Raw genomic sequence first — 13,337 nt, 5'->3', positions numbered from 1 at the left:
AGGTGCTTAATACTGTGGATGCTGCGATTGGCTGAGCACCAGAGAAGGGGTAGCCAAGCCCTCTACTCAGCAGCTGAAAGCTGCCAGTGTGCCTGTATGGGAACATTGGGGCAGAGGAATCACTTTTGTGCCCTCTGTGAGCTCATCGCTGGGAGCACTCTCCACCCTCACTGGCCTGTCTGTCTGCCTAATATTTTCCATGCTGAGGACAAGGGGATGGTTTTCAACTGCTTTCAATGTCAGCTGCCCTTCCTGGGTCTGCTGATGGATACAAGTAGCTGCTCGGTGTAGCTTCTGGATCAGATTTCCTCAGTTGTTATTGGTTTATTTCTCTGCACTGACAAACTTTGCAGTGTGTGTGCTTACTTTAGCAGTTTTTTTTCTTTGTTGTAACTTAGACTTCATATTAACTTTACTCTTTTGTTCTAGTCAACAATGTATTAATGGCAGCTCCCTCAGTTTCTCTGTTGTCAGCTGGCGGGTTTTAATTAGTGGGACATTCCGGAGAATAAGTTGGCATCCAAGTGAGGCAGGGAAGAGAAGAGCTGAGTGTTTGTGACGGTCTCTCCCAGCTGAGGTTGATAAAGTAGAAAGCAGCTGCTTTGATTCTACTCTTCAGCAGGGCCAAGAGAGTATGGATCACCATGGTGATCGTATTGTTGAACAATGAACAGCAATTCAAAGACAGACCTAGCTGCACTAATGCACATCCCCCTGACCATACTTCAAACTGGCACTGTAGTTGAATTGCTTTGTAATCAGCAGCTTGCCAAGTAGAGACATTATTCATTTGCAGCTACTGTTAAAACATCTCGTACTTTGAGGAATCTCTTCCTTCAAATTGATCAAGTGAATAAAAACTACAAGCATCCAAGTTTATTTCTGGGTCCATTATATTTTAAGATGATGATCGATTAACAGAGGAATAGAAAAATGATTATCTCAAAACAAATGTAGCATGAACAATAATTTGCATAGTATTTTCTTATGCAGTTCATTAGTTGGTCTTGTCCTTGAATGATTGTGCCTTTACTTACAAATATTGTGGTCTGCTCTGCATTATGCTGTAGCGGTGACATTACAGTGATGTGTCCTATAATTACAAGTAGGCTGACAGTAATGAGTAACTTCTAAGCGATAATGCTTTCTGCAGTTGGTGATTCGCTGTGTATTTTTAAGAAAGGTACAGGTAATGTGGCCTTTCTGTACAGCTTTAGCAGGAGTGTTTGTGGAGACAGGCCTCTGAGTTGCAGCACTGTGTGTAGCTGTCAGCTCTTTATTTCTGTCTTGACTTGGAGACACCTCTGTATTTTCTGCTACAGTGCGCTGAAGTGCCTCTTCTTTACCTGTCTTCTCCCAGAGATGCCAAATATGCCACAAAATTTTAATGTTAAGTGTTTCTACAGGTATATTACTATTTATATGTAGTTGTTTTGTCAGATACATACAAGATGCACAAAGGCTTCACTTTCTCTCCTTTTTTTTTTCTGTCTATCTGCTTACAGCGACCAGTTCGACAAAGCTGGAAGACCTGAACTTTCTTGATGAACAGCGTAACACCCCCCTGCGGACCTCCATTCGCCTACCCTGGCATAATACAGGAGGAAGACCACCTCAGGACTCTAAAGGTGACTTGTTTGTTGTATTATATTTGTACTTTCAAGGGAAAAAAAAAAAATATTTTTGATATTTGATGGAAAAAAAAAAAGCCAACCAATCAATTTCTTTTGAAGAAGTATTTGTTAATCTCTGTAAACCAAAAGTTAAGCCACTGTTAAGCTGAGACAAATGCTCAGAACAAAGGTACCGTATGTTTTGTTTTGGTTTTTTCCAAAAAGACGATCAGCATGAAAGTAGGCAGAAATATTATTTTTGCAGTAACAAATAATAGCAATAATTTTGACTAGTAAAAGCAGCAACATCTAAAGGGAGGAAAAAAAGTAAAAGCAGCATCAGCAGCAGTGCCAGCGATGCTAGTATTAGAGAGCATCAAAGAGCCCCTGATTAAACAAGTGTCCTTAGATTTAATTAGTGCTCAAGTGGACTGGATAGCAAATCCTCTCTCCAGTCCACTTACATTGTGACTGGACTCCATTCAAGCTTAAAGCACACAGTGGAAAAAAAAGGTTTTTGATGTATGTGGCACAGTGGATGGAAAAAAGTATTCCTTAAAAAAACAGATATCCAGTTACGTAAAAATGTTTGCAGGTTTGTCTGTGAAGGATCAAAGATTAATTTATTCTGAGATGAACTAAGGATGAACTAGAACACATCGGTTTGAAGTTGAATGCATTAAAAACCCACCTGGGCCCACTGCTGTTGTTGCGTGGTTGTGCTATTGGCTCATCATTCAGAGCCTGCAGAAGAGCTTATAGTTAAATGGTTGGTGTTTCAGCATGAAAAGACTGTAGCATTACTGAGAGAAATGGGATTATTTCTTGCCTTTGTCTGAAAAGGCGTGTTTGTGAGGAAAAATGATGACACAGTTACAATACTAATTTGTTTAATTTCCCCTCAGCCCGTTTTCCTCCCTACAAACCTGTGGACATCATGCTCAAGCCCTTGTTGTTTGAGGTGCCCAGCATCACCACAGACTCTGTGTTTGTGGGCCGAGATTGGATCTTTCAACAGTTAGAAGATGTCCTGAAGGCCAACGAATCCACAGAGAACCATGGTGCCGTGGTGGTGGGCAGCGTGGGCTATGGGAAGACGGCCATTATCTCCCGGCTAGTAGCGCTGAGCTGCCACGGAGGCCGCATGCGTCAGATTGCCTCCAACAGTCCCAGTGCCTCCCCTAAATGTAATCAGTTTTAGTATTTGCCTTTGGGTGTGTTTTTTGTCCAAATTGATGTTTTCATATTTCACTATTTGCTTGCAGATTGTGGAGTAACTGCTGTTTCACAAAATATGGCCTTATCTGTCTTTGCAACATAAACCATGACAATTAATACTTATAAAAGTAAAACGCCATACTCATTTGTAAACAAATTAGTCTGCTTAATGGTCACAAGAATGTGTTACAAAGTGTGTATCTATATCTTGTAGGTGGTGGGGGACCATACACAGAACTTCCTCTTACCCAGCCCCCACAGCCCACTCCACCCTCCAGTGCTACCAACACACTGAGGACCAACAGTTGCCCAGGGACCCCTGAGATGCAGCGGTGCAAAGAGGAGGCTGTCAAACGTCTGGCTGCAAAGGTACAGCTTTAGGAAATGTTGTATCTCCTGCAAAAAAAAAACAAACCCTGTACACCTTTATTATTATATAAGCTTTGTTAAATTTATATCTGATAATAACTCATGTGACAGCATCCTATAATCTTCAGTTATAATTTAAATAAATACATCAGTATGTTGCTTAAGGTGCACTATTATTGATGTAGTTGGTCTTATTTCTTGAACTGTATACAGTATATCTGTCCGTCTTTCAGTGTGCTTGCCAGTGATTGACTCCCTTATTATAAAGATGGTGGTGGTGTGCAGAATTGCTATTAGTATGTATGAGATGCCCTGCAGAAACCAGACACTGACTCTCTGCTGAGGTGATTTATGTTCATACGATATGTGTTTTGTATGTGATTTATGATTGTTTATGTTCATTTGTTTGATATGAAATATGGCATGGTCTTCAGCAGTCTGTTGAGATTAAGAAAGACAGTGGCACTACTGGACCTTAGGACACCTTTAATATCACAGGCTTGTTTGAGTTGCAGAGGCAGTGAACTTAGTTAAAGGCCTGGCTGTGAAAAACAAGTTTAGTGTTGATGTCCACAGTATCTCAGCACTGCAGTGTGATTGTGAAAACAAGAAAACTTCAGCTCAGGTTTTGTGTGTGCCCTTTTAGCTCACAGATGGAATGTATTTGCATTGTGTATGTTGAAAACTACCACAAGGTCTTCCTCTGCGCTGCCATGGGAACACACTAACAGTGCAGACAGAATAAATTCATCAGGAATTTAGCTTTCAGTATTTTTAACCTGGCAGTATTTACAGTTACACTACATCAGATAGACCAGACATCAAAAACAGTACTTGAATTCTGATGGTTTGAATTATTTGCATGTACTGCAGAAGCATCCAATTACTTATTTATTCTTTTAACAGTAGAGACATGACTGGTAATGAGAAGAGAGTGAGAACGGCTTGCAACAGGTCCTCAGCTGAATCTAAATCAGAGACATTGCACTTCACAATAGGCACTTTAACCCTTGGGCTGCCAAGGCACCCCACATCCTATCATTTTAAACATAATCTACAAAAGGTGTTGATATTTATTAGTAAACGGCTGTTAGGGAACCAAGTAACAAATGAAGACCTCCTGATTATTATGAGTCTCCATTTTCCTGCCTGTTACTCTGTATGACAGTCGGCATATTAGGGCAGGCTTTTAAGTTGAAAAGGCTTCTTACTTTCTTATACATACAGTGACAGTTTTCAGGTTTGTGCATTTTTTTTTTCAGTAGCACTCATCAAGCAGTCACCAAATGTCTGTGACAGAGTTGGCAACAAACACACAAACAGGAGTTGGACCATATTTCTGCAGCGCTTTCTCCCATTACAATCAAAATTGTTCAGTGGGCGAGTTCTCATTGTACCTGCCTGAAATGTCCTTTACATAACTTCAGCTCAGTTTGTGGAGTTGCTGCTTGTAGCTGTCTCTTTGTTTTATAATTATTAGCTCAAGATTAGATTTCACTGCCATAGTAGTTTGCTTTTATCACTTTCTCATCCTCCAGTCTTTTAAGTAGCAAAAGCTTCTCTTTTGTTCTTCACTCCTTCGCCCTTAATGACCACTGACTACACCTGTTCTCATGTGCTGTGTATTAAACAGCATAACATGGATTGACTGCTTACCATGCAATTCTTTTAATGTACATTCAGTAGCCTACATATTATAAAATCTTAGTAAATGAATGAAACAAGGACATTTAATAGCTTTGGCACTGCTGTGCTTGCTGATAGTTTTAATAAGGACGATGTGGGACCACTGTGATTTAGAGAATTGTTTGTATTCACAATGGCATTCATGATTTGAATAGCTTTGTGATGGTGAGTTCTTAGCTCTTTTAATGGGTGACGCATCTTTCTTTCACCGAACCCTGTTACTGAACCTGCTTTGTTCTTGTTTAAATGTTACTGATTACTCCCCGCTGTGCCTGTAACACCTTCAGGGTTTACCTCTGATGCCTTTTTCCATAACTGTGCCCGAGACAGCAGTAGTTGTCTCATGCAGCTTGCCTGCGTCTCTGGCACTTCTGCGCTGCAAAGACTCATCTAAATGTCTATGAAACCCAAGCAGTATCCCTCAAGCCAATTATTGTGTAAAGTGTATCCAACAGGCGCTCTCACAGGCACTGTGCTCTGTTCCTGTGATGTGTGAATACTGATGCAGCACTGAGCATCTTCTGTCCAATTCTGTCAGTTCTTTTTAATCAGTAATTTAAAAGTGGTCTCCCAGCAGGGACTTTGAGACAATTACTGTACATTTTATGTTTTATCACAAGTTTTATGCCTTTTTTTTTTTTTTCTTGTATCAGAGGCGGATTTTAGGCATCGGTTTTCAGGAGTAAATTCATTGTGCCAGTAGAGAACGTGCTGTAGGTGCGGTGCAGAGAGTTGCATTATTTGTTGAAATCCTTATTGTTCTTTGATGAGGTAGTGATCTGCATGACCTGCACACTATAAAAACTGACACTGCAGTCTCATTGTTAGGTGCCTATCCAGAGTTACTGTATTTATACAAATAGCAGGCAACTTAAAATTTTATTTCACAGCTTCCATATGTTTCCCCCGATTTGTGCGACACCTAAAACGGCCCAATTAAAAAGTGTTCCACAGTCTCTGTCCTCTCCCCAGTCGTTGAATTGAATAATTTCATATTCTTTTAAAACAAATCACCGCACCATTGCTCTGTCCCTTGTGCAGAGCACAATTAGGAGTCTACATTGGTGTGCCATCATGACTTCAAAACATAGAGATAGTACAGATTTCTTTGCACCAAATTTAATTTAGCTGCTATTTTCTCACTTTTATGCCTGGTCCTTCTAATGATATGTAGAGCAAATTTAATTCCATGGAGTTTAATAACGGTGCTCAGCTGTTGTGTCCTTTACGTCTAGATCCTTGTGATCATTTTTTACCTTTGATGGTGCATTTCAGTTTGGCTAAATAGCTCACTGGGTTCTGACTGATTGCCCCATTACCTTCGCAGCGACGCACACTATTTTGCCACTTTTATAAAGAGTGCACATCTGGAGAAAAATACTGTAGTTGTGTGTTGTGGTGGTAGATAAGGTTGAAATACAGAATGCAACTAACAAAGATCTTGTTTTTAAATCACAAGTCTTCACTTTGACCACCGTCATGAGACGTTGCATTGGTGTGGCAAGTTTATATGTAATATTCTTTCAGACCTCCAAATCACTTTCAACATCTTTATTTCAGTAAAATAGCAAGTCGGTCTAATTCAAGTCAGGCTAGGTTTCACACACATCGAACCAAAACCTATCATGGTAATCCCCAGATGTACAGTATATGGTGTACATTAACACTGAATATAACACAGTGTCTACACCAAAACCAGCATCTCGCACCAAAATCCTGCTCTCGTCTATACTGTGTGCATGTTCACTCACCCGTAGGAAGTGCTTGGTGTACAAAGTGCACACAGAGGAGCCTCCAGAAACGCTCCAACAAATGGCAGACAAACGGGATTACTGGCTATACTTGAAGAGCATGTATATGTATATATCCATAGCAGGGTTAATGTATCAGATGATAGATCTTCTAATAAACTGTATTCACTTAATGTAGTTCTCTATTTGGTGGAGTTCTGTTTGGAACTAGTGAGCTTTTATCTATTTGGTGAATTCTTTGGAGCGTTTTACGCGCTTAGCCACAAGTGCACTGTCAAGTTGTTTCCCCACAGCTGCCACAACAGAATTTCTCCCTGCAGTGTTATGAACATCCAGTAGACTGCTATGGTTCAGTAGGAATGACCTGAGTTACAAATCTCATCCAGCTGTTGTATGAGTCTAGAAACATTGGTTACAAACTAAGGAAACACGAATACGTCTTCAAATGCTACTGGGTCAATGCTTAGAGGAAAGTTTGATCTGAAACATTTTAATAAAAATGGACTTTTCCCATGTCTGCTAAGTGATTTAGCTTCAGTTTTTAATCAGTGACTTTTCCAGAAATTGGTTATCATGGTTGATGGAGCAATAGGCAGGTAGAGCCATCAGAGGAACAGGTCACCTCTTCCTCCTGCTGCCTCTGGGTGTGTGTCAGCTCCTCCAGGCTGGACTGTAATTAGAACGCAGTCATACATCTTAAGGGCATCTCTTGTTCCTCTTTCCCCATCCCTCTCCCTCCTTTTCCCTCCTCCCCCATCCCTCTCCCTCCTTTTTTTCTTCTAAATCAGAGTTAGAACACTCCGGCAGCCGACTCAGACACAGAGGATCCTACTTTTAGACCTCCACCTGAGATCCACAGGCTCCTTGTTATAGTAGAGTTTATCTGAGGTGGCCAGCCCAGTCACTTCAGTATGCCTGCTGTGTGGGCTAGGCTGGATGTAGCCATGTTCTCACTTTGGCTGAAGAGATAGATGTGTCTCTATAGGGGCTATGAATATAAAATATAATACCATCAGACTTAACACTGAAGTTAGTGTTTAGCCAACAAGGTTGCTGACTTTTGCAAATGCATTGAGGTTATTAGGTTCCCAGCTTTGCATATTTTTTATTACTAAAGCCAGAAGTAATTTATGCTGTTTATTACTCTAACATGTTTTTCATTCAAACTAAGTCTGAGAAACCCCCTGTGCTGATCTGTTCTTCTCCGTCCCCTTTGTGTTCAGGTGGTGGCATATCACTACTGCCAGGCAGACAACACATACACTTGTCTGGTACCAGAGTTTGTGCACAGCATCGCAGCCTTGCTGTGCAGAGCACACCAGCTCAGTGCATACCGGGAGCTGTTGCTGAAAGAGCCCCAGCTCCAGAGCATGCTCAGTCTGCGCTCCTGTGTTCAGGACCCAATGGCCGCTTTCCGTAGGGGGGTTCTAGAACCCCTAGCCATCCTTCGTAAAGGTAAAACACCATTGTATAGTATTTCCAATTGTCTTGATTGTAGGATTCCTCTGTTGTGATTGTTACATGCTACTCCACAGTACTCCAGTCAATTGTGAATCCTGCCTGCCTCAGATTTCCCTGCATCGTCTTTCACCCCTTTATCTCACTACTCCTTAGTTGTTACCGATGCAAAGTGTCCCTTCAATGTTTCCAGTGTATGTTTATGGGGTGGGGAAATAAGACTATTGCAAACTTAAGGTTATAAGGACTGTGGAGTTTTTCTCTTATCAACTAACAAGGTACCACTGAGAGTGTAAACCTTTTTTAAAAGAGAAATTCTAACTTGACCTTTCACTGTGGAGTAAAGTGGGAGCAGTGGCTGTGTAGTCGATGACTAAGTAGAGACCCTTACCACACCTCTGAGACAGCCAAGTGTAATTACAGCAGTGACAAAAAGGGGCAGTTTAATTGAGCTAATACTGCCATTAGCTGTACCTCACTGCATGTTGTCTTATTTGTGTTGGTTATTTTTCTGTTTCCAGAGCGTAAGATTCCAGAGGAAGACCACATCATCTTGGTAGATGGGCTGAATGAAGCAGAGTTTCATAAGCCTGACTATGGAGACACCATTGCCTCCTTCATCACTAAGATCATTGCCAAGTTCCCCTCCTGGCTTAAACTGGTGGTCACTGTCCGGGTCAACTTACTGGTAAGGAGCAGCTCATTAAAAATACTGAGCTGAGCTTGTTTTGAAATAAATTTTCTTATGATATGACAGAATGATATCATGGAGACAAATATTTCAACTTGATCTACTTATGAGAGGGTTATGTACAATGTGTACATTTCTGGGAGCCTACTTTTTAACTGAGGGGGTGGGGGGTTAAGACCTGTGTGGTGAGTGCTGTCACCAAATGCATCAGATCCACTTATACATCGGCAAACAAAATAACACGTGAAAGCAGATCAGGGGCCGTGGTAAAGGGCATTATGGACAGTGGGTAAAGTCAGTCCGACCTTGTGTGCTGCTGTCACTCATTCAATTACAATTTCCTCAAATCAAATCAAAAGTTTCACAAAGACATACCTGTGCTACTACCACAGGGATATACATGGTGTCTATTTTTGTATTTTATGGTGGTTTGATCCCAATAAAAGCAGCTCTAGGTGGAGATAAGGTGGGCGATGCACGCATCTTTAATGGCCTGCACTCTCCCATGGAACGCGTTTGGTTCCTGGATCCCTTTTGGTAGAATACCATAAAGGCAGTGAATACAATAGGCCTATATTTTAATATTTTATTATTTTAAAAACAATTAACTGTTTATAAAGTTACATGGTAGTAAATAATATTGTATAGATTAATAGAAAGTCATTTGGCACATTTGAGAACTCCTAAAATTAAATTTTCACTTTATCCAGGGATCCGAGCTGTCAGGAGGTCTGAGAGCCCCTGGGCCCCTCTGTAATTTGTACACCAGTTATATATTAGGTCATTGCAGTGGGTTTGCTTACTTTTAAGAATTCTCCCAACATGATTATTGCACAGTACCAAATGACAAATGCAAGAGACCCTGCCACTTCTTGATACTCTCACTGGCTGACATCAGACCCTGTAGATTTTGACAAGTGTGAAAGTTGAGTTGTCATTTTTGTCAAGCGTATCCAGGAACATTTGAAAAGGTCCCGGTAATCAGACCTGCATGACAGGGAAGGGGCGGTCAGTTGCTTCGAGCAGACTATTGTAGCTTGGTAACATGAGGTCAGCCAGTTAAAGTTGTGCTGGATCTGTGTTTAACACACAGTGACAAAGGCTGAAGCTTTGGGATGGCTGATGAGAGCACTAAGCCTGGGATAATAAAGTCATCTGTGACATCCAGGAAACAAGTTATTAATGCTCAGGCAAAGAGGCTACAGGTCATCAGTATGCAGTGCACTAGAAACCAATTTAGCCCGTTAGTGTTTATCTTGCAACCGTGAGCCAAAATTAAAATTCAATTCTCTGGGATGTGCTATCAAATTATTCTAAGCCTGATAGTTTTTTTCAGCTCTTACAGTATAATTTCACATCTATGAACCCAGTCAGTACCATTTTATGATATGAAAGGGTTTTTTGGCTGCACACGAGACAGTTTGTTTATAACATTTCTGTGAAGGCGGGGTAGATGATGGGCTCTGAGTGACACACTGAAGCAGTATTGTGTCATGGGCAGATATTTAAAAAAAAAAGGATGAATTATTAATATGATAAAACAGTTTGCAACCACAGAAGTATCATAAAAGTGTCATAGTATTGTTTGCTTTGAACAGGCAGAAGAGCCTTTACCTCAAAGGAGGGGTCGACCTTTGCTTTCTAGACTAATATCTGACATTTCTGTAAGCTCTCATGGGTTATCATCAGTACGTTTCAGTGACTCTCCTGTGTGCATTACCTTGTCATGATGAGGAATTGAGAAGTGTTATTTCACTGAGGCATTGTTTGTCAGTCCTCAGACAGGCAGAGGATTGGAGGATAACAGTGCAGTTCTCCAACCCATAGGACATAAATTGAAATGTGAACTCTGGCTCAGACCTCTGCTTGCCTGCTAGCGACCATCCCACCCATCCACTGTCCTGTTACTTCAGAGTTACACTACCAGCAGTAACTAATGTCTGCTTTGACCCGATAACTCTTCTTGTTAGCTTTACTGCTCAAAGACACTACTTGGATAGTAAACACACACATGCACAATGTTGTAATGGCAGGTATTTGGAATACAATGTATATTGAAGAGATTAGTTGTGTTGTGTATTGAGATGTGGTAGATTTTCTCATTAATTTGCAAGAGAAGGAAATCAAGCAGCATGGCTTCTCAAACGTAATGTGATGTACTGTTCCTTCCATAGGAGATCACCAGCCTTCTGCCCTTCACCAAAATTTCCCTGGATGACTTTACTGACAACAAAGAGATAAGCAATGACCTCAGTGCATATATTCAGTACCGTATCAATGGCAGCAAAGATATCATGAACAATATTAGCCTGAATGGCAAGGCTGACCCTATCACAGTTGGCAAGCTCAGTAGCCACCTGATCGCACGCAGCCAGGGTTCCTACCTGTATCTCAAACTCACCCTGGATCTGTTTGAGAGAGGCCACCTGGTCATCAAAAGTGCCAGCTACAAAGTCGTGCCTGTCTCGCTGACTGAACTCTATCAGTTACAGTGCAACATGAAATTCATGACCAATTCAGCCTTTGAGCGCTCCCTGCCCATCCTCAATGTGGCGCTTGCCTCTCTGCACCCCATGACTGATGAACAGCTGTTCCAGGCCATCAACGCTGGCTTCGTCCAAGGGGAGCTGCAATGGGAGGACTTCCAACAATGCATGGAGTTGCTCTCATGCTTCCTCATCAAGCGCCGGGACAAGACACGCATGTTTTGCCACCCCTCCTTCAGAGAGTGGCTGGTGTGGAGAGCTGATGGAGAGAGCATGGACTTCCTCTGTGACCCCAGGTCAGTTCTCTGCTTTGTAAGCAAATGCATGACATCAACAGCTCCCCTTCAGGAATTTGGGCTACTGTTACAGGCACGACAAGTCTGTAGTGCATCTTCAATATATTCTTACAGCGTGTCACAAATAGACCTCCAACAGTCTGCGGGAAAGCAGAAAATAATCTCTGAGCATAATTACACAGCAGGAGTCACATTTATTCAATAAAGCAGGAGAGTTGTCATCAGTAATTTTGAAGCTATGTCTTCGAGTACAAAAATAATCAGGCTTGTCCCTGAAGTTTTTACTTCTTGGTATGGTTCTGAGTTAGTTGTTAATAAGATGTGAATTGAGGCTGCTGTTTCTCATACAAAGGTAAACTGAGCACTATGTGTAGAAAGTAAGTAAATGCAGCATGACAAAACTCTGAGTCAGGGAAGAACACGAGTTGTTCCGGGTATTTACTGAAATCATAATATCTCATAATGCAGCTACTACTTCTATTGCTAGTTGCACTGTAGTACACCTTTTATATTTTACTAGCTAACAACAATAGAGAAGCACACAGCTGACATACAGAGTGGGTAGCGTTAGTGTGTATTCCTACCCGTTTGTCCCGATTAACTGAAAACATACAGTAGAAACTGATTTAAGAATCCGTCTTCAGGAAAAAGACTAGACTATGAATACCTGTTTATCCTGGGAAATGTTGGCCCAAACATGTTACATAATACGTACTGTCATCTAAGTCTACTGTGTATTCCAATTAAATTTACAGACAAACCCTCAATATGCAAAAACTGATTGCTGCTTCCTGCTGCCTTTAGTCAGGCTTATCTGCTTCACCAGTGCTACCTAACTGTAATCCTGGAGCCCACAACCTGCATCATAGATTTCAGTGTTTCTCACTTAATAATTTGGATGATGTCCCTTTGACTTGCTTTCCTCCTCCTTGTGACTTACCTGTATCACCTCTGGTCACATAGTGGTGTGTGTGTAAATGGACCAGAGCCAAGCATTGTATTCCGGTCATGCACAACCTTCCAACTCTGTCGTGAAAAATACAAAGGCCCAGAGTTTGGCACGAGGAATGCACGTGCACACAAAAGTTTGCTGTACTGCCTCTTATGTTTGTGCCTAGGCACGAACAGATCAAAGTCATCTGCAATCATGCATGTCCTTTTAATGATGATCTGCATTAATTAGTGCCACAGTGCCTGAGTGAAGACTCAGGAAAGGAAAACTCAGGAGTTTTATACTTGTCTCTATCCTTTGATTTGATTTATTCTTTCAAACATGTAAAGACAGTTGATATGACAACACACATCATTTTACACATATCCAACAAATGCTAATCCAATATCAATGTGCTTATACCTAGTACATGCTTGAATGGAGTAGGAAGAAGTCAGACTTATCCAGTCCTACCCCATGACATCATCTTACCATCATTGGTTTGCAAGCAGTATCTCTACATAAATAATTCTCTTCTACACCACACAAGTAATATACTAAAAAAAATTATAACAGTGTTAACATTCTTACATAATTACATTCTTAAATAATTATCTTCTACACCACACAAGTAATATACTAAAGAATTATTACAAAGTGTTAACATTCATACACCACACCCACAATGTTCCATCTGGTTAATCATTAAACCTGTTCTTGCATATATCTTGATTGACACATACCTTTATATTTATGTTTAAACTCGTCAATTCTATTACAATTTTTTATGTCTACACTTAAATTATTCCATAGTTTTACCCCACTTATGGAAAAACAA

General features: G+C 40.9%; 1 protein-coding gene across 1 annotated transcript in view; it reads left to right on the top strand.

The window, feature by feature from the left end:
* Positions 1-13,337, top strand: part of tanc1b (tetratricopeptide repeat, ankyrin repeat and coiled-coil containing 1b) — an 89,464-nt gene that overhangs the window by 62,030 nt on the left and 14,097 nt on the right. Inside the window, exons 8-13 of the mRNA XM_020594689.1 lie at positions 1,506-1,628; positions 2,519-2,800; positions 3,046-3,200; positions 7,861-8,092; positions 8,617-8,783; positions 10,961-11,568. Coding sequence (XP_020450345.1) covers positions 1,506-1,628; positions 2,519-2,800; positions 3,046-3,200; positions 7,861-8,092; positions 8,617-8,783; positions 10,961-11,568 — 1,567 coding nt within the window. The remainder of the gene's footprint in view (positions 1-1,505; positions 1,629-2,518; positions 2,801-3,045; positions 3,201-7,860; positions 8,093-8,616; positions 8,784-10,960; positions 11,569-13,337) is intronic.

Source organism: Monopterus albus, unplaced genomic scaffold (genome assembly GCF_001952655.1).
Source record: "Monopterus albus unplaced genomic scaffold, M_albus_1.0 scaffold24.1, whole genome shotgun sequence".
In the NCBI taxonomy this organism is placed as follows: Eukaryota; Metazoa; Chordata; class Actinopteri; order Synbranchiformes; family Synbranchidae; genus Monopterus; species Monopterus albus.
This window is presented reverse-complemented; position numbering and strand designations above follow the sequence as displayed.